A 22,079-nucleotide genomic window follows, 5' to 3' on the forward strand; every position below is an offset into this window, starting at 1 on the left:
GTAGACCGGGCTGGCCTCGAACTCACAGAGATCCACCTGCCTCTGCCTCCCAAGTGCTGGGATTAAAGGCATGCGCCACCAACGCCTGGCTACCACATCGTTTTAAGGTGTTAAGTTACCCTGATTTTCTACTCCAACTGGAAACCATAGGACTAAGAGAAATTGAAAGCTGAGGGCACTTAACAAGAATAGATGTTTGATAAAAAGATTTCTTCTTAATATATTATTCATTAATAAATGTGTTCATAGGGAAGATATTTATAAGGATTCTGAATATTCAAGAATCTATTAACAAACATGCTCTTCATGAATATATTTATAAGAAAAGAGGCTTTAAGAGGAATAGATTTGTAAGAGTATATTCACATAGAACATGTTCTCAAATACTAAGAATACATTCGCAGGAACATTTCACATGCAAAATAATAGCTGTCGGTGCCCTCTAGGACTTGCATCAACATATGAAAAATTTCCTAAGATGATATGGAACAAAAACTTCAAGTGAATGAATGTGAAAAATTGGTCATTGGCTGGAAGGTTAAGATAGAGTTTGAGATCAAGCAAATATTTCAAGGTGAGGGACCCCATTCAACAGCCCAGGTCTTGCTCCCCAGTCCAAGTGCCCTTACACCCATCTAGGTGGGTTGAAAAGCTGGGATTTAAGCTTGATTGTCTTGCTTCATTCATTAACACAGCATGTAGCTGTACACCCACTTAAAGCCAGACATTACATTTATCACAGGGAGTCAGTAATAAACATGACTGTCATAGGCTGTCCACACTGCTTCTAAAGACACCGGAAGAGTTACATGTGTAGGAACACCACTGAAGTGTGACATATACCAGAAAGGAACCTACTGGTTGTTGCGGCAACACCTACAGCGATAGTATCAAGAAAACCTACCGAGATGCTAAGCTCAGCTGTGAAGCAGGATGTAGAATCTTGGAGGGTGCCCACCAATCGGAGCACGGGGAGCTTTGAAGAAAAGTAGCCCAGACTTTATCTAGCATGATATATCAAAGAGGTATCAAATCTGGCATGAGAGGTCAAAGAGAGAGGATAAAAAGGGTGGATGGGGCTGGATTATAGAGTGCCCGTGGAACGCTGGACCTACAGGGAGTATCATGTGAGAACTGTCTGGGTACCTCTCCTCCTACCCCAGTGATGTTGTGGTGGTAGAATTTACACCACAGAAATCAGCACACTCAGGTGAAGTTCCTTCACTTCATGGCTTGGTTAATTACTTTAACAGTGACATTTTCTCAGGTAGAGAGATATACTAAGATTGGGGTATCTATCTATACCTGATCACACTGTCTTCCAGAAAAAACAATTCAACCCCAATTCTGCTGATGTCATTTGTTCTATTCTGGGCACTACTGATTATTCTGTAGTATCTGAGCCCCAAGGCTCAGGTCTTCTATAAAATAAGCAATTATAAAGCCTGTATTAATTAAAAAGCTTCCAACTTAGTCTCTCACACTATTAATATTTCAGCTGCTTCCGTAAAGAACACAGCAGTCAAAACCAGAAAGTTTCTCTGCTGGGCAATGCATGCAATTACCTCTGTTTTATTCTACAGCTGAGGAAAAAAAATGGACCCACGACTATAGCGCAGGTGCTAGCTATGACCACACTTCCAGAAAGACAGGGAGAGGCTGCCTTTTACATGTTTACTAACATTTAAAACATATTAAAACTTTAACAGTAGAAGCAGGAATTTTTATTGCATATGGAAATGTACAAAAAAAGGAGAAACAAAACATCCCAGAAACAAATTTGCACCACCTGATAGTATGTTAAATTTATGCTCGATTAAGCATTTAAAGAACACGATATATATGCTTTCAAGTCTTTTTCTCCTTCAGTGACCTAAAGTTAGAGAAGCTCGCCAAGCAGAATCAACTGTGTTAAACTGGGGATGTTATTAATGTGGCAGGAGGACATTGTGAGGTCTGCTTCCCCCTCCGTGTCACACCCTAAAGGCAGTTTTAGTAGCAACTATGAAAAGGAGCAGAAACAGTTGTAGACTTGGCGGTTCTCCTTTTTTTTTTTATAATTATGAAGTGGTCTGTCCACAACTCCAATCTCAGACACACTCACTTCTCAGATATGACCGAGGTCTAAGAACCTGTCAGAGGAATTCAGCCAAGCATCAGATCCGGAGCCTCTCTCTGGGGGAGGTTTTCCGTCCTGCCGCAGACATGCCTCTGTGGGGATGGGACCTGAACCAGACAGGCTTGCTTCAGCACCAACAGGTGAAGGAGGGGTTCGTTCTGAAGTTCGCTTCATCAGAGTGGGAGCGAACTCCGGATACAGCCCTGATGGTGGGTCCTCTTGAGCGTCTCATCCGCTTCCTGAAGTGCCCAACGACTCTCCTGAGACTTCTAGGCACTCTTTTTTTTTTTTTTTTCGAAACAGGATTTCTCTGTATTGTTTTGGAGGCTGTCCTGGAACTCGCTAGGTAGACCAGGCTTGGTCTCAAACTCACAGAGATCCACCTGCCTCTGCCTCCCAAGTGCTGGAATTGAAGGCGGGCGCCACCACTGCCTGGCCCTAGGCACTCTTTGGAGTAGGCTCCGGGCCACCTTGGCTCCACACTCAGGGAATCATTGAAAGAAATGACGACAATGTGGACCGTGGAAACAATGTGCTTGTTAGCGCCTTTTAAGAGACGCACACTTTTCCTGAGTTAAGGGCACAGTACCTCATGAGTCTTTCGTGAGCACACTAGGCTCCTATCTCTTAGACTCAACGTGCCCAGATGACAAATGTGAACCGTGCTCAGATGTGTTTCCGGTGAACACATTAATGATGCATCCGTGAACTGATTTTCTGGTGTTTTACCACTTGAGACACTTAATGTTTGCAGAATGGAAAATGGTTTGTTTTTTTAGTTGTTTTTTTTTTTTTTTTCCATAGAGGATGGTGGTCAGGCATATGGACGGCTTCTTCAGTCTGTTGCAGTAAGGATGCCATAAAATCCCACACTTGGACCTAACTAAGTGTCTGAGTCATTGGCTTTTCATCATTTTTCAAAAGTCCGCCGGACACCTAAGCCAGACACTTGAAAGGGCCTGGACTAAATATGGGTCTAACCACGGGGACGTTAAATTCAAATGGATGACTTCCAACCTTGCTTCCAAAAGCACAAGTTCCAGTGCCGGGGGTTACACAGGAGCACGTTTATCTCCTAGATTCTTGGCCTGCAGCAACATCATCTTCAGTGATGTCCCGGGAGTTCCTGAACATCAGGATGGAATTATAAATCTTCAGTGCTGGACCCAGCTTGATCCTCATCACTTTGACAATGTCTGCCTGGGTCAGAAGCAAGAAGGCTTTGCCATCTATCTGCTGCAAATAAACAATCACAAATATAATTATTCCACACTGGAGCCTCTTTAGCTAACTCAGCAGTTCTTGGGTACAGAGTGTGACACTGAATCTGTATGGCCCCCATCACTCCCTCCCATTTGACTCAAGTCGGGTCAACTCCATTGTGTTCATAGAACAAAGGATTCAAATTAAACTAGGAGGTTCTCATGTTGTTAAATATAAACCCAATATATTAACTTGCCCAAGCACAGATTTCCATTGTTATGTTACAACATTTTTAGCATGAATGTTCCAAGAGCTTTAAAAGGACCACCTAGTAAATCTCCAGAGTATAAGGCACCCTGTGCAGGCTCTGTCTGGTGTTACCACAGATGTGGGAACATGGGAACAACGCGATATTGCAACAGAAGAAGGAAAGAAATTGTAGTCGGGATATTGCACAGTACAATGCCCCAAACACGCTTTGATGAAACGTTCCACCATCTGGGAAACTTCACAAAGTATTAATCAGTAATAAGCATCATGGCAACAGGGACCTTCTGGTTTTTAAAAATAAATCTGTATGAGCACAGACCTGAGTTTAGTCTCCGGAACCCACGGTGGAGGGACAAAACTGATGGCCAAAATTGTCTTCTGATGTGTATGCTACAGCTTGTGTCCACACTGACACACACACACACACACACACACACACACACACACACACACACACGGCACATACATAGTAATACTAAAATACTGGAAACCTCTATCCCCCATAGCAAGAGAAGTATCTTTGGCTATCAGAATAATGACTGGTCTTAATTTCAATCCCTGTGGCTTGGCAATAATTTCAAGTTTCTTTTCTGTACTAAAAACAAAAACAAAAAACAAAAACAAACAAACAAACAAAAACACACCATGCAATAGCTATTTCATTTATTAACTTTTAAGCCCATTTAGAAACAATGTCAGAATGACTCTTGCTTCCAGTCCAAATTGGGGAGTGACAGACGTATAATGACCTTCACCGTGACAATCATATGCTTGTATACACGCATATCAAATCATCTATACTGTACTCAATCCTCACGGCAGTTAGATGTGCCTTTTTTTAAGTTAGGCAAGCATGTGGCTATATGAAGTGTGACAGCTTTCCTGAGGCACGTGATGATGAAAATTCACCATGCAAACTGCCAATCCACCTTTGTGGAGCATGACTCTGTGGAGCTTGGGGGGCGGTCCTGTCCCTACACGACAGACACACTTATGTAGTTATCAAGGTCAGCTGACTCTTGGATGCAGAACCAGTGACTGGGATGAAGGGTTATTTTATTTTTATGGCAACCCCTTTGTGAACCAGTGCCAGGCATGCAAACCCACTGAACTCAACCCTGACAGCACAGACCTATTACAGTCAATGGCTCCTTGATGGCGATGACCCCTTTGATGGAAGGATGAGGTACCTGGGGTTCTTGGGTAGGCCCGTGAACACTTACGAAAGCTCTAAAAATCTTTAGATACCTCTATGATTTGCTATCTGATGGAGACACAGCAACTTAGATAATAAAGTGCCTCTCTGGGGATATAATTCCCATTCTCTGAGGCAGGAGTGAGGCATTACATCTCTTTCCCTTCCTTGATCTGGGTTCAGCACCAGCAAAAACCATGGGCCAAACACTCAGTTCTCATGAGAACAAGACAGTGATGGTGAAGACAGCAGAGAACGGTTATGGAGATGCAGGAATCTACTATAATCTACTGCGTGTGCTTCACTCTCCTGATGACCCTGTAAGGTAGATGAATACACCTGGAATGCCATGTTTAAAGATGGTCCCAATGTCACACAGCTTCTCAGAGGCAAAGCTGGGGTCTCAGGCAGTGACTAGGGCACCCCAGATGAGATGGTCTGCTCTATGTTGCTGTCCTTACTAAGGACTGATTGGTTGGTCTACTTTAAAGATCCCATGGCATAAGTCTGTGTGTTAGATGGGGAGGAGCAAGAGGGTTTCAGTGATTTGCCCACAGGGGTCAGAAGGCATCAACTCAAAACCTCCCAGAGAGGGATTTCTATTGATCACACAGACTCAGAGACAAACTAGGTCTTCCGCATTGCTAAATGAAGACAGTGGGCTAGGTGCAAGCCTGGGTAAGGGATGCCCAAGCTGCGTTGCACCCTGGTGGAACCACAAAAACACTGAGCTTTGTTGGATGCTACCAAAAGTTGCAGGACTCTTAGGGCCTCAGGACAGAGGACTTCAAGAAGACATCCCTTGAATTGTAATCATGTGTGCTCTGAACTCAAAGGGCAGACAGGGATGTCATGCAATGAACATTCCCTAGGATCTAAGGAGCACTGAAGCATTTCCTGGAGCACAGAAGACCAGCAGAATCCTTTGAGAGGGGAGCCTATGACACTGCCCCTTTCCCTCTGCACCTGGTCTTCCTGAGGATGTCTTCTAAGGCAAACTTCCTTTATAGACATGGTTCTGAGAACAAAGGACCTCTGTAAGAAGCTCAGCCTAGCAAAGGTTCATATCAGTCAGGAGTGAGATACCCATCACTGTTATTTTATCATCTACAGTAGACCCAGTATTTTCTGTAGCCCCTGGAACTGTGGAGTCTAGCTTTTGAAAAATGCTAAGCGCACTGATTTCCAAAGTACAGCCACTTTGGAAATCAGTATGGCAGTTTCTCAGGAAATTGGGAATCAGTCTACCTCAAGACCCAGCAATACCACTCTTGGGCATATGCCCAAAGGATGCACAATCTTACCACAGGGACATTTGCTCAACTATGCTCATAGCAGTGCTGTTTGTAATAGCCAGAACCTGGGAACAACCTACATGCCCCTCATCCGACTAACAGATAAGGAAAATGTGGTTCATTTACTTAATGAGTATTACTCATCGATTGAAAACCAAATGACATCTTGAAATTTGCAGGCAAATGGATGGAACCAGAAAAACACATCCTGAGTGAGGTAACCCAGACCTGAAACAAACCAAACATGGTATGTACTCACTCATAAGTAGATATTAGACGTATAGCAAAGGATTACCAGGCTACAATCCACAACCCCAGAGAAGCTTAGTAAAAAGGAGAAGCTTAAGAGGGGCATACACAAGGAGGGTCCCAGGAAGGGAAAATAGTTAAGATCTCCTGGCAAACTAGGAGGAGGGGGGTAGAAGGGAAGGGGATGGAGGATGGGAACACGAGGGATCAAGAAGACCCAATCAGATCAAGAAGACCCAGTTGGGGGAGGGGAAGAGCAACGAAAGACTATCTTGCTAGAGGGAGCCATTATGGGATTAGGGAGAAACGTGGTGTAAGAGGAATCCACAGGGATGACCCCAGCTAAGACTCCTAGCAATAACAGAGAGGGCTCTGAACTTCTGAGCAGGCCTTTAATCGGATTAGTGACTATCCTCATTGTCACCCTTGAGTCTACATCCGGTAGCTGGCAGAAGCAGCTGCAGAGATCCACAGCCAAGCACTGGGCAGAGCTCCTGGAGTTCAGTTGAAGGGAAGGAGGAGGGGGATCATATGAACAAGAGCAGTCAAGAGCATGATGGGGAAAACCACAGAGACCGCTGCCCTGAGCTCACAGATGGGGAGCTCACAGACTATGGGCTGCCAGCTGGGGAACCTTCAGGAGGACCAAACCAGACCCCCAGAGTGTGGGTGACATTTGTGTGACTTGATTTGTATGTGGGGCTAGCAGAGGCAACAGGACCTATCCCAGGGACATGGCCTGGTTCTCTGGAGCCCATTTCCTAGGGTGGACTCAGCCTTGATACAGTGGGAGGGGGGACTTGGTCCTGCCTCCTTTTGGCATGCCAGACTTTGGTTGACTCCCCAAGGAAGGCCTTATCCCCTGTGAGGAGTGGATGGGAGGAGGGAAGGGGGCAGGCGGGTTGGGGGAGACCTAGGGTTGGTATATGTAAAGCAGAAAATAATTTTTTCTTTTGGAAGAGAAATGCTAAGCAACTGAGAACGCTGCCAACAACCACCGGGAAGCAGAAGGCAGCAGAAATTGCCACATGAGTGTGTTTCTTACGTCCGCCCTGAAGCAGGTGCAGGAAGGGGGATGGGCCGCTCTTACTCTTATGGTAGAGCAGAGAGAGTTCATCCCTTCCCGGCAAGGTTCACGCCTCCCTGAGACACCAGTTATCTCTTACACACCCTGTGTCGGTAAGGTAAGGGTAAGGATGGCCAATCACAGGATGCACTTCCGGGCTCTTCCCTGGCCCCTTTCCTCTTGCCTCCTCTACTCAACTGCTCTTGTTTACTCTTAAATAGATGGAAGCAAAGCACTCCCGGGCCCAGAAGCACAAAAATTTCCCCGTTTATTACCTCTTTCTTGAAGCACTTGGCATGTTCTTCACAGCCCAGAAGAGATCGTACAAACTCAGCCACCTACAAAACAGAATGAGGAGCTGAATTAAAAAAAAATGTGCACCTGAAATAGTTGGATGGTTGAAGTAACTCTGTGTGCGAATGCAATATATTTCGAGTCCCGAGCACTTGGGATTTAAATAGCGGCTGTAAAACCACACTGCCATTTTGTTTTAGCTCACTGGGTGTGTCCTGTCCCCAGTGTCTTTCCCATCCATTTGTCACCAGGCTGGCCTACACCAAGGTATGTTAGTAAAGGGGACAGGGATGAGTTGCATCTGTGTGAGCCTCCGGCCAATATGTGTTCCTCCTGATTGAGTGGGTCTGGTGGCCTTGGAGAGTGGTTATCACGGGTGGTAGGAACGCCTTGCTTACAGGCACTGATAAAGAGCAAGTTCCTCCTTCAGGAACCACTGGGGCTCTAGCACACCTCTCCTGGTACCTGGGAACCATGGAAACGTCATAGGTCTTGCTGGACTAGATTCCCACATAAATGATGGTAAAGCCCAGAGAGTCTTAACAAATGGATAGTCCTACTTGGCTAGTTAGCAGCAGAGAATCTGGGATCAGGCTGCCTCTTCCCAAACCCTGAGTTCTGGAAATCACTCTCTTGAACTGGACTTTCCCATCTTACTCGATGGCTCATCTCCCTTTACACACACATGTGTGTGTGTGTGTGCACACACACGAAAGCACCCATAAACACACACACACACACCCCGGCACACAGTCCAATTTCCTTGTAGTGAAAGAACTTGAAGACCTGACTATGGTTCAGATAGCCACTGAGTGTTCCAAACAGATAATGCCTGCTTGGATAAGATGAAATGTGGGCCCTGGGTAAGTGGGTGTTGGTGACTTTGGGTGCTTGGACAGGTCTAGCCGAGCTGCAGCAAGTTGGGAAGTTGGGGTTGGAGTATGTGGGTTCTTGGGGGTTAGGGATCTTAGGGGAACTGGCTTGCTTTCCCTTGCTACCTCCTGGTTTGATTTGGTGGTGAGCACCTGCCTGTCCTTTCCATGAGATGGCAACAATCTATAGACGAACAGCCCCCACCTCCTAGAGTCCTGAGAGCACTTAATTCAAGTCTCTCCAGAAATAGGTGGACCCTGCTCCCCGAGGGAGAGCAACGGACACCAAGTGTTGAGACAGCTGTTCTTAGGACTCAGAATAGTGAGGACCATCGCCCGGAAGATGCACCTGTGTTCTCCTGGCTGCATTTAGGGGACTCCCCAAAAAGCTAAGTGTATTTTCTTTTGGGGGCTCTTGGCAGGTGCTCGGTATCTGTCCTACCCACCCCAGCGTGAGAAGTCTAGCTCGGCAGAGCTAATTTGTGGTTTTATCCTCCTAAGGTGGGAAGTTGTGAATCCCACTGTGGGAAGACTCACTCCAGCACAAGCATGAGCAGACTAGACTGATCAGCATGGCAGGGGGTGGTCAACTGAGTGTCCTGTGCTCCTATAGGGCACAGGGAGAGGAAGCAGAGTCGAGATTGGTGGCTTTCCCTGCACCAACAGGAAGCAGGGAGCACACGTTGGGAATCTACAGGGAGTTGATGAAAGCTATGCAAGGCCACTCTTCAGGTCACACAGATGGGGAACTGGGGTAAGTGACAGTAGTTGTAGAGGTGACAGACAGATGTTGGACCTCCAGAGCCCAGGACACGGATTTGTCTGAATCCTTTCCCAGGCTGTTCTTTTGTCTTTAAATATCCGCCATGACTGTGCCTGAGAACCTTGTGATGGGCACACCCCTGAACAGGACTGGAGTGTTGCTGAGTCTCAGGCTCCGTTCACAGGGAGAGAGGGGGAAAGGAGAAAGCCTTGTGAGGCTCCAGCTTGCCCATCACCATACTACGCAATCACACGCGTGACCCTCTTGCAGGAGACAGGCAAAGGCTCCTGGACCCTGGACGGAAAGGCTGCAGCTCAGGGGAACTCAGGAAGAGATCGCCCCGGGGTGGAAAGGCTCCTTCGGTGTGCACGGTTATTTCCTGGGGGTTAAAACTCCTGGCAGATGTGCAGATTCCCAGGAGCCAGTGCAGAGGCAGGACGAGCGTGAGCAGCAGTGAGGAGTCTGAGGAGCAGAAGGAGAATGTGGGAAAACAGGGTGGTGTGATCTCTGGGGAGGGGTTTGCGCTTCTAACAGCAGGCAGTGGGGAACCTGAAATCCGTGTTCTCAGCCTGGCCACACATCGCCCTCTCCTGCAGAGCTTGCAGCCCAGACTGAAACATGGGCTCTTGCCATAGAGGTTACAGATGAATGGAGCTGGACTGGGGCCACTCACTGGGCATTTTACTGTCAGAGCTCAGAAGGAATGCTGCAGTGAGGGCTGGAGCTGCAAATGCAAGGGAGAGCTGGAGAGGCGGGGCCTTCTTTGTCTGCCTGGACTCCCGAGGCCACCTTCCATGGGCCATCAGGCATCACCTACAGCCCTAATGGGAAAGCAGGAAGGTCTGTCTGCAGATCTGAAGGAGGAGACAGTGCCGCAGTCAAATCCTCCCGACTGGTCAGGCGGAGAAACGAAGCTAAGCCAAGCACAGGGTTTCTCAGTCTCAGCACCACGGACTCCTTGGGATAGGCAATTCTGCTGTAGAGTGCTTCTCTATGTTGTGGGGCATCTGTTCACACCCCTGGCTGCTAGCTTCCCTAGCTGTGAAGAACAACGTTGCTTTCCAGCCCTGACATCCAAAAGGTGTCTCCACAGGCTGTCAAAGGCCCCTCAGGGATAGGTCTACTACTGCTGGAGTGACACTTCCAATAGAAGAATCACTAAATTTTCTGGGATTGCGGGGGGGGGGGGGGGGAGGGAGGTTGGCCAGGAGTTGGGTCAAGACCTAAGTTATGCTCTATCTCAGTTAGGTCCTCTGCATGGGGAAAGCATGCCAGGCCACAGGGACAGCGGGCCTCTCGTGACAAACTGGAGCAGTTGGGCAAGACATGCTCCTTCCTCCTGGTGCGGAGAGCTGCTCGCCGCAGGGAGGTGGCAAGTTGCTCTGATCATTTACGCATGTCCCTGAGCCCCATCCCTCCAGCCTCTCACATGGACTCCCTCCCCTTCTCCTTCATAGCTGGCCAAGAGCTCACCCTCAACTGCAAAGGCAAACAGGTTCCCGTGGGGATAAACAACACATGGGACCAAAGCATTGGGCAGAGCAGGGTCTGTGCTGCCGAGGGTGACAGCACTTACCCCAGGGCCACTGCCGTCACATTTCCTTGGGGGTCTGGGCTCCCCCGCCTTAGCTCTTTGCATACAGCAGGGCATCTCTGCCTTCTAAGCCTCACCAGCTGCCTCAAGGGCCCTGCTTCCGGGAAAGATCCCATTCTTTATGATTTTTTCTTTTCGATGGTGAAAAACAGTGCCATGAAATGTGCCAACGGAAAAGAAGTCTTTGTCCAGATCTTAAAAACATCCCAGAGCCTTGCTCAGTATTATCAGTACTTGCTTTCCCTCAAGGTAAACTGTATTTTGCATTTCAGCATGCAGTTTAATTAGTGTAAATGGTGAGATTTCTCTCTTTTTTTTTTAACATGCCACAGAATAATGCCGATTTTTCGTTCTCCCATCAAAGACCCTTTTCTCCTAACAAATGTGTCACAAAGTGAGGACAACCGCTCAATAGGAGTGAACTCTCTGAAGGAAGAAATGGTTATAATTTGCTACCCACCTCTCAAGGGGGGTAACTGTGAGGTGGACCTACCTTTCAAAGTAACAAGTACCCCGTTGAAACGCTGTGGGGCCCGGGCCACGGCTGTCTCTGGGGATCGCCCATGCTGTAGGAAGTTGTGGTGTTTATCTGTGCCCTTGGCTCTGGTTCTGGGGTACATCCTGGTTTGGGGAGCCACTCCGCGAGCCTGTACTGCTTGCCGTGAATCTGGGGGGTCAGCTTGGGTGCAGAGACTGACACGTGTCCATCTGTTTTCTACTCTCCTGGGAGCACGCTGTTCTGTGCCCAAAACCCCGGCTTTTTTTTGGAAGGGCTCCGAGCAAGTTAATTGTAGGCATGAGACAGCAGTCTGGAGAGACTAAGAGGGATGACTCTGCCTGGGCTTTCCTACCAGCCTTCTACTTTACCCAGCACACGTCCCCCCATGACCTACTTTCCCTGGCTTCCTCGCTGGCACTCAGCACGCCTCCCTTCTGCAGCGGGCTGTGTCGTCTTCCGTCTTCCCGAACGGTGGTGCCCCTCTCTTTCTGAGCCTGGAGATGTGAACTGGATCTCGTTGCCTGGAAATCCACCGGGGACTGTGCTTCCACTCTGAATATCTCGAATATATATATTTTTTCCAGTAGAGTTTATTTGCCTTTGTTTGTTTGTTTGGTTGGTTTTTTTTTTTTTTTTTTGGAAGGGTGCAAGGGCAGAAGGCTGCTATGCTTAGCCAGCAGAACCCTGGGTTTTGCAAAAACATCGCCTTTCCGTGCAATGCCTGCTTTTAAAGCGACTGCCATCTTTTATGGCTAATGAACATTTAGGGAGCACTTGGTGGAGAGCAGGACAATTTATATGTGGTACTTTAAGTTGCGTCTTAGAACGGAAGAGGTGAAAGTGCCCACCTGTAAGCCACGGGAGACCGAGCCGTGCCTGGGATGGTAAACGCACACTCTATAGTGTATGAAGACAGGATGGGTTACTCATTCATTCATCTGTTCATTTGTTCACCACACAGACATTGGCCAAAAGATTTTCTATGAAGATGTACAGAAACATGTTTTTTAAAAAAAATTAAAATATTTTAGTCCTTATTCTTACAAGCCTGTATTCTTATGTAGACCATGTGCCTGTCCCGGCGTGAGAAATACGCTTCCACAGGAGATAACATAATGTGTGCTCGCACCCTCACCTCTGATGTGGTGTTACAAAACAATAACGCTTATGGCACATAGCGTATTACCACACGCTCGTGCCTTTTGTTTCACAGCCAATAAATCTGCTTCACAGCCTCCCCATGCCTTGCAAAGAGTGCTGTGGGGAAGACAGCCACGGTGACAAAGGAGATAAAGCCGGTCCCCAGCTCTGTGGAGAGTGACAAAGGGCCTGAGCTGGCTTGGCTTCACAGGTAGCACTATGTGGAGCAGAGGCCTCCCTCCCAGGCCGGGACGGAGACAAAGGGGATATTCTCCCTCTTAGGCTTCTGCTATAGGCACCCCATGCTAGATCTCTCTGAATGGCACTTAACACAGGATGCCCGAGTTCATTGCAGCATACCACGTCCCTGGCGGGGGCTCCCCTCTAATGTGTCCACTACTAACAAAGCCCAGAAACAGCTCTCTTAATCCGGGTCAGGCCTGGGCTGCCTTTTCAAACAAACCCTCCTCAGTTGCCTTTCTTGTTGTGTCCAGAGCCGGCCTCACACCCTGTTGGGAATGGCACTCACTGAATGTCTCTACCCCCACTACTTGGGGAATCCCTTGGGGACTGCCTTATTTTCAAAGGCACAGAACACACTGCAAAACCCACATTTTAAACCGACCGGAGACCATTCTTGAGGGTCTGTTTCCGTGCTGGGAAATGCGCGTGTCCACTGGGGACGCAGAAGTAAGTCCTGGGTGTTCTTGTTCTCAGGTGCATCTCATGAGTTGTCAAGGCTGGGTTTTGGGAGCCACGAGGAGGGCTCCAGAGGTGGTTCCTGGGCTTGCGGATCTCACACGCCGCTACCCTAATTAAGCGCTTAGTCCCGAGACTATAAACGGAATCACACTTGCCTCACTTTGTTCTCCATCTTTTTGTGTCTTGACTACTTCCCCGTGACTTTTAAAAATAGCCGCCAAAGTCAGATGTTTCTCACCACAGACCTCAGGCCAGAACCCTGCCATTCTGTGGGGTCTGCTAACCAACACAGTGGGCATCTTCCTCTCCTTGGCTTGGCTCTCTCTGCAGAAAATCATTCCCATTTCCCCAAGTCACCCTGCTCAGGAAGTGACTTCTTGGCCGCGGACTGAATCTTGTGGCCATCCTGTCCAGTCACCGTTGCACACACTCTTCCCTGTCCCGGGTTTAGCTTCCTCTAAGTCTAGTGTGTGCACAGTAGGAGAATGCCAGCTCAGGGCTTGGGACTGACTATGTGGCCCTAAGAAAGTCACTTAATTTCTGGCCACCTTCACGGCTTCATCGGTCAAATGGGTGAAATAAGACTTTGTGTCTTGCCATCATTATCCTAATATACATTTTTTTGGCCTTGTGAGAGTCATGAGCTGAGGGACTGTCGGGGAGAGGGGGGTGGGAAGCAGCCAATCCCAGGCTAATTTACCAAATGGAAGAACATGAATGACTAGATTGGAACTCGTAAGAAACTGCCTGTGGATCGGGACTCCCTGTTTGCTCAGTGCCCTTTCACGTACGATTTCATCACGAACACAGAAGGTTTTAGTTCAGTTGCCTGGGTCATGAACACACGTTGCAGATTTGCACAATTCTCCAAGAAGGCACAGACCCAAGTTTCCTTTTAGGAACAGGATCCTGTTATGCTATCACCCCCTGTACTCTCCAGCCCCTTGACTCAACTCTCTGCTAGCCAAGCATTGTCCTCAGAGAGGACCAGGGTTTGCCAGGTTGCAAGGTCATTGTCGGAGGCCAGCCAGGGCCATGATGATCTTCATCAGTCTAACAATGCGCTCCCTTAGAATGAACACGGTAAATAAGAGGCTCCGCTTTAGTGCTACGGTAAGCAATGAAGCTTCGCTGGTCTACGCTGAAAAGCAATGTTGCAAGGCACAGTCATGGTAAAAACCCACAGTGCAAAACCTTACCTGACTTTCCCCACTGTAAAACATCTGGCCCAATGTTTTAACAGTAAATCCTCTAAGAATCAACTCTAGGTTTACCTGGCAATCTTATAGTGTAGAAGGAGAAACCATTGAGGGGAGCACATGGGATTGCTCAGGGCCCAGCGTGTCTGGGCAAGGCAGTGCTCTCCCAGAGAAGAGGGCTTTGCTGAGCACAGGAGCTCATGCATTGCTGCTCACGCGTCAGACCAGGGGTGTGGAGTCGGAGGATTGGTTCCTCTGCTCTGCTTAGCACGGGGATGGTGACAAGCTACAGGGTTAGGCTGTGGTGGGGAAGAGCAGCAGCAGCAGCAGCCAGGCAGACAGTGGGCTTTCCCTGTTTCTTCAAGGCATGCCTAACTTCTTGCTCCAGTCTGAAGCTCAAGCGTTATAGAGGAGGCGCACAATCGGAGACACACAGGGGACATTTCCCAAGACATTAGAGGATGTTAGCATTAGGTTCTTCTCACCTCATCCACTGTCCACCCGGCCACTTTGTTGACTTGGATACTGGCCACACCCGGAAGCAGCTTGCGGTGCTGCTCCCAGCCCAGGGCGAGGTCCCGGAAGGGGTGGGCGGACGTGGATGCCATGAAGGTCGGCTGCTGAAACACCTGCTGCTGGGCCTGTTCTGCCGAGTATTCTGAAAGAGAGAGCAGCGCAGAGTGAGCAGGAGCACAGGCGCCCCGCAGGTCGGGGCAGCCGCCATCTCTTTTGGGGAGGGGTCCTTCAGCCAGCGCGGGAGGTGCACACCCGGTCAACGCTGTTAGGAGGCGTAGCCTGTGCCCACCGCTCAACTGATTCAGACCAGCAGGCATGTAAAACTCCTCGTGTATGGCCTAGACGTGTCTCGTCATTAGATGAGTCCAGATACTCTCTGTGGGGTTCTGCTTGATGGCAGGTGAAGCGAGGTAGTGGGCTAGCCCCGGCTCTCCTCTCCTCACGGCAAGAGTCAGATGAACTGCGCGGCCATAGGGACCGAATGCTGAGCGGACAGGCGTACTGAGCCATCGGGACAGGTATGTACACAAGGAGCAGTCTCCTCCCGGGAGCCACTTCCTGATTCAATAACGACAGGACAAGCCCAGGATCACACCTGTCCCCCTAAATTCCCGTGTGATGTTGAGTAAAACATAAGGATGTTCCCATGACAGGGCGTGTGACATCAGCTGATGCTGTCGAGTCCGGGCAATATGTAGTGACCTCGGGTGGTCAGGCATGGGGGAAGGGCACCCAGGGAGAAAAGCCTCAGCTTGGATAAGACATTCTTAAGCGGTGCCTTCTTTAGTAAGCAGGAACCCCTAATGGATCCCCCATTCCAAGGTACCGGTGACAATGACAGCAGCTTGTCCAAGGCTGGCTGCTCTCGCCACATCGAGAGCCCATCAAATCTGGAGACTCTTCAGCCTCACTCATAAATCCTGCCTCACTAGTGGGATCTCCTTCCAGAACATCAGGCAGGTCCCATAGGGCAGACATGTAATCCTAGCATTAGGGCATAGATGGGGGCAGAGGTATCTTGTTTGTGGCCAATGCCAGCTTCACAGTAGAGAGTAAGAGTAAGAGCAAGGCTCTCTCTGAAACCATGGAATGAAGTGTCTTGACTCTTGGGTTGTACCCCAACAGTCAAGATGGAGCTCCGAGTGGGGTGGGGGCCCTTAGGGTGCGAAGGGGATACGGCAGCTCCATCAGTGAAGTGATAATCCTGCAAACACCAAAACCTGAGTTTGACTTTGAGAACCCATGTAAAAGATCTGGACATGGCTGGGCGTTGGTGGTGCACGCCTTTAATCCCAGCACTTGGGAGGCAGAGGCAGGTGGATCTCTGTGAGTTCGAGGTCAGCCTGGTCTACAGAGCGAATTCCAGGACAGCCTCCAAGACAATACAGAGTAACCCTGTCTCGAAACAAAACAAAACAAAACAAAACAAAACAAAAAAGAGCTGGGAATGCTGGTGGCCACGGTGCTTGTAATCCCAGTGCTGGCGACGTGGGGGACAGGAGATCACTGGGCTTCACCGCTCAGCCAGCCTAGCACAACGGGTGAGCTCCAGGCTCAGAGATCACATCTCAAAGGGGGGCAGATGGTATTTGAAGATGTGAAGATGACACTTGGGGTTGTTATCTTCTCTCCATGTACAGACACAGGCAGACACGTGCACATGCATGCACACACTGGATGCACCAGGCCAGCACACACATGAATAAGCACACATGCCCATGCCCCTGCACATACAAGAACACACACACATACACACACATGCAGACGTGTGTACTCGTACATACAATGTGTACCACATGAGCTCACACACACATGCACAGACACATGTGCACCCACACATACATGAACAAACACATGTATAATGAAGGTGGGAGGTCTGATGACATTGCCTTGGAGCTCTCCAAATGGACAAAGAGCAAAAGCATGAGAATTGTCAGCAGAGACCTCTGCCTCTGTAATGATGCCCTTGAAGACTCTTTGAGTACACATCAGCCGACTATAATCTACTGAGACCTAGAGACTGTAAAAGTCAGACCACAACGGGAATGCTCCACACTTTCAAAAGGCCTCCTTTCCTAAAGCAAGTGGCGGGTTAGACTGGAGTAACCAACAACCGAGAGCCTACTAGTGTGGATGACTCTTATGTTTTGTTAAGAATCTGGAAGACTATTATGCAAATATTCCCACCTCTTAATCACAGCTTTTAGTGTGAGAGACTGGCATGTTCTTTTTACATGGTCAGTCGCGTCAGGAAGGCTCTAACCCGGGCGAGGGAGCTGTCCATCACTGGGCTTCTCTGCATGGTGTTGCTCTAGTGGATTAGAGCAGGCATCCTCATATTTACTAATGCTTGCTGTCTGCTCAGATGAAAAGACAGCAAAATTGCAGCTTCTCCCTAATTCTTATGCTCCAGTTGCGACCGGCGGCAAATTCATCTCCAACTGCTGATTGTCCAAGCTGACCTTTTTAGTATGTAAATAGGTTATCTCTCTACATGTAGTTCAGCCAGAGAGGTATGTTAGGCTGCAGGTTCCGATAGGAGGCTTCTCATCTTCTTGGAAAGGCCAGCGTGTTGACAAATGTGAGTGTTCTTTAATGAAGTTGTCTGGTGGCATGAGAGCATTACAAAAGAAAGCCCAGAAGTCACAGCATTGCGGGCCAGCGTGCAGTTGCAGCAACACGGACATCCATCGTGCACCTGCCTGGGAGACCAAGAGTTAAAGCTCCGTACTTTGGGATTAAGACTAGAGCCTAAGACCAAACACTGGCTTTTTTTTCCTGGAAATTATAACTGGTCATCTTGTTGAATAGAATGGTCTTAGAAATAAAGGCAGATGTATCTCAAACATATGCTAATCTCATTACTCATTAATTGAGTTAATCAAGTACCCATAATCCCATATATAGAGGACTCTGAGAAGACACAGTGAATCTTATATTTTGAAGGTACTGTTTCGCATTTCACAAAACAACAACAACAACAAAACCCGGAAGGCATTAAGAATGGAAGCAAATCTGTGTGCTCCCAAGGAAGAATCCTTTTGAAGCGGCTGATTTTGGGAACGGCTAGGTGTTGGAAGCATACCCAATGTGTGCTGACAGCACCCCAACAGTACTGGGGTTTCTCAGCCCACCAGTGACCCTTGTCAGGGTAGTCAGGGTGGTGGAGAGTAACCCCCATCAGCTGAAGGGAAAAGATGGCCTTGAGTTAAAAGGCAGAGGTGTCAGGTCTACACAGTAGGATTGACGTTACGTACTACCCATGAATAAACCAGCATATCTGCATCAAACCAAGGACACTCATCTGAAGATGAGTGAAATGTGTGCTAACTTGAAACTGAGATGAACAGAATTTAATTTGGAAGCTCATGAAAGCTGCAGGGATGGTGTGAGACGCCACTGAAGATCCCACCACGGTAAGGGAAGAAAGACCTACAGCAGCCTGTGCAGTGGACAGCAGTCCCTGCCCAGAGCCCAGGATTTCCACTGGGATAGGGTTGTGTCTTGCTGACTTACATCCTCAACTTCTCGGATGTTTGCCAGAGTCAGTTACATGCCCAGGGCAACATTTTCCCTCTCACTACTACCGACTGCATTATCTTCTTACTGATTCCCATGCGTCCAGATTTTTTTTCATACTTAAAACGGGGTGATAATGGAATCATACCCCTTTGAGCTTCTGTGATTAGACCGGCTCCAGGTGCATAATGAAAGCTCATTACACGTCAGCTGCCATATTATCATGCAAGGTATAAGGGCCTTTACAGCTGTCATGGTGAAGACGGAGACACACAGCATTCCCAAAGCCAGTTTGGCTGGGTTTTAAAATTCTCTGAAGGCTGACATCCTTGAGGCCTTTGTCAGGATTTCACATCTATGAGATGCTGTGAATGGCAGTGTGGTAGTCACCAGTATGAAATGAGACAGGGCAGTAGCTGCTGTCAAGGTAGAAGGGGACTTTCGTTCTCCGGGCAAATGGGAATGGATGTACGCCAACCACCTTGGCACCTGGTAAAATGCACTCGGCCTAGGGGCTCGGGGATCATGTCACTCTTGACAGACTCTGAAAACCAGGGCGATTTGCATTCCTTTAAATTATGTGCATAAAGTTAAACGTTTGAAAAATCCACTTAAAATTTGCACACATGTTCTAGATGCGAACATACTGATTTTAACTTTCTCTTAAGCCCAGTACAAACTCATCTCATAAAAGATAGCACCATCTATATCCCACAGTGCTTCAAAGATCACAGGGCGTTATTGGAAACATGAACAGTCATGTTGCATATAACTATGCTTGTCATTGATGGGCCATATAGACCACCATGGTCACACAAGAGTATCATGGAGCTACTGCCTACTATTAATTTTGTGCCTTTTGTATGGTCCGTTAGCTACCATTGCCTATAATATTCTATGCACTTTACATGTACAGCCTAGAGCAAAACATGTTATACAATAAAGCTTAGGTGTCCAGCTAGCTCATCTAGGAAAGTGTAAGTACACTCTGTGATGGGCACACAATGACCATGATCACCTACCTGTGTGGTTTACAGAATTTATTTGTCATTAATCAGTGCACGAATGCCCTGTCCCCAGAAGTCATTCTCCTCAACCCCATTCTACCTGGAGGTTCTTTGGGCATTTACCATGAAGACAGCAGAAAGGCTCATTTGCCTGCTGTATCCAAGGGGTCGGGTATCACAGCTGTTTCCACCTATCAGGGCTGAGATCTTGGCAGCTTCCCAGTTACATGGTCTCACTGCAGCATCCACTCCTACCCAGCTCCCAGAGAAGTCAGCCTAGGAAATTCTGCCTGCAAAGGCAGCCCTCCCGCAGGAGGTCTCAGCATCCTCATTAATCGAAACGTCTCCTGGACCAGAAACTGAAACGCATGTGTAATCCTGGCTTTGCCTTTGACAACAGCATGTGAGTGACAATAATCAAAACTACCTCCGCATTTAGGATACCTTCCCCCTGACAGAAAACACAGGGCGTAATCTCTATTGCCTCCGTCATTTGCCATTTGTGGAAAAATTTAGGAAAACTTTTTACAGGTTCCCTTTCTTTTTCAAGTTGGCATTTACAATAAAAAAATACATACAATAATGCATTTAATGCATCTGCAAAGATATTTAAAGATCTGGAACACTATCAAGGTTCCCAAACCAATCCATTCAGCTCCATATCTTACCCCAGGGTCCAAATAAGCCTGGTCAGACTTGGCTGTCCTCTCTACTCTTCAGGACCAGGCAGAGAAGAGCATTCTATGGAAGGATGCTGAGACACCCCCTGCCCTACAGAGGCAAGATCACCCCGGGAGAGCCCCAGTCTTGGAAAACTCCAACCATGGGTCAGAGTGGGCCTTTTTTCCCCCAAGAGGTCAAGGGAATGGCCGGACTGGCCAGTTGTAGGTGGCATGTGATGTGGGGACTGTCTTTCCAGAGATGCCACAGGCTTGCGACACAGAGCACAGCTCCATAGACTGCTTTTCCTAAAAAAAAAAATAATCTGGAGTCCAAGGATTTTTAACTGGTCTGAAAATAGCACGAAAGTAGGCCCTGCTTGCTTCCCAGCTCCTCTCGCCTTCCTTCCTACTTCTGTTCTACCCCCACGAGAGGAAGAGAAACCCTTTATGGAAACGGTCTCTTAAAAATATGGCCGTGTCTTCAGAAAAGCTACACACAACAAAACCGAAGCAAGTGACTCATACGTGGTGAGCGAGTCTGCATGACTGGGCCTCGGGCTATTTTTACTCCACTAAAAAAACGGAGAGAGAGAGAGAGAGAGAGAGAGAGAGAGAGAGAGAGAGAGAGAGAGAGAGAGAGAGAGAGAGAGAGACCCACTTCACAATAACCTCTCCTCAATGAAAGAGGGAGCGATCCTAGCATGTTCTGTGCTCCACAAAGAGGAAACAAACTGAAAAAAAAAAAGTTGCAACTGGCCCTGAAACTGAATTTCATGCATTTCCCATCCCCATAGAATCTGTCACTCTCTGGGGCACCGGTCCAGTGTCTCTGACACTGACAGAGAGTTACTGTTTGTGGGCACTGTGCTCCCTTGGGAACTACGGCTGGATTGGAAAGGCAACACGCCGGGTTGGCTTTCTCCTTCCTGAGATCGGCCATGTCTGGGATTTGCTGGTCCGTCATGTCTGTGTTTCGGCATCTTCTCTCCCATTCCTTCATCTGCTTTTTTTCTGCTCCTCAATTCTAAAGGCAAGACAGACCAAGGGGAACACAAACACGATCTGCGAAGACGAAGGCTGCGTCTGTGTGGGAGCGGGAGCGAGCTCGGCAAGAACAGTCATTAATGGAACGAGCGCGGCGCTCAGCAACGCTGCTTTTCATATGCCCGCCCGCTGCAGCGTGACTCACACACACACACACACACACACACACACACACACACACACACACACACACACACACGCAAGGCCTGGGCTCCACTCCTCAGGGCCCTTAAGGCTGAGAATTCCAACACTGGTGTCTACCTGGGCAGCACCCCTTGAGGTTGTGGCTGCTGGTCACCCCTCATCATGAGTTGCTCCTGAGTCTATATCAATGGGACTGATGAAGGACAGAAAGCCCATGGGGTTTCCAAGGCTTTGCACGGGGCTAACCGAGAGAACCAGAAACTGGGACCCGCCTGCTATGGAAGCCAGGAGACACGCATGGCTTTTGAACATTTGCAATGTGGATGAAATTTTGAGATGTGCTACAGTATGCCTGGAGTTTTGATGACACGGTATTAAAAAGGAACATAAGTATGCGTCATTTAGAAATATTTTTATACTGAAATTATGTTTTGGATGCATTGATTTAAATAAAATATGCTGCTAAAATCAATTTGACTCCCTTCCTTCTTCCCTCCTTCCCTCCCTCTCTCCCTTCCTTCCTTCCTTCTTTCGTTCGTTCTTTCTTTCTTTCTTCCTTTCTCTCTCTTTCTTCCTCCCTTTTTTTCTTTAAACACGACCACTGAAACTATTGTGCTGTTTTTGTTGAGTGGTCCAAGTCTTCTAGCAGGAGCTGTGACATGGCTTCTTTTCAGACCTGGTTTGGCCAGGGAGCAGAACAGAGTCACATTATTCTCGCTTCACTGAT

At 48.1% G+C, this 22,079-nt stretch overlaps 1 protein-coding gene across 1 annotated transcript in view; it reads right to left on the bottom strand.

Moving 5' to 3' along the window:
• Positions 1–1,701: 1,701 nt before the first annotated feature.
• L3mbtl4 (L3MBTL histone methyl-lysine binding protein 4) overlaps positions 1,702–22,079 on the bottom strand; it is a 398,535-nt gene continuing 378,157 nt past the window's right edge. Inside the window, exons 19-21 of the mRNA XM_040752887.1 lie at positions 14,946–15,120; positions 7,673–7,735; positions 1,702–3,355 (exon numbers count right to left, since the gene is read on the bottom strand). Of these exons, the coding sequence (XP_040608821.1) occupies positions 3,188–3,355; positions 7,673–7,735; positions 14,946–15,120 (406 nt within the window). The 3' untranslated portion in view covers positions 1,702–3,187. The remainder of the gene's footprint in view (positions 3,356–7,672; positions 7,736–14,945; positions 15,121–22,079) is intronic.

Source organism: Mesocricetus auratus, unplaced genomic scaffold, assembly GCF_017639785.1.
Source record: "Mesocricetus auratus isolate SY011 unplaced genomic scaffold, BCM_Maur_2.0 Super-Scaffold_100010, whole genome shotgun sequence".
Classification (NCBI taxonomy): domain Eukaryota; kingdom Metazoa; phylum Chordata; class Mammalia; order Rodentia; family Cricetidae; genus Mesocricetus; species Mesocricetus auratus.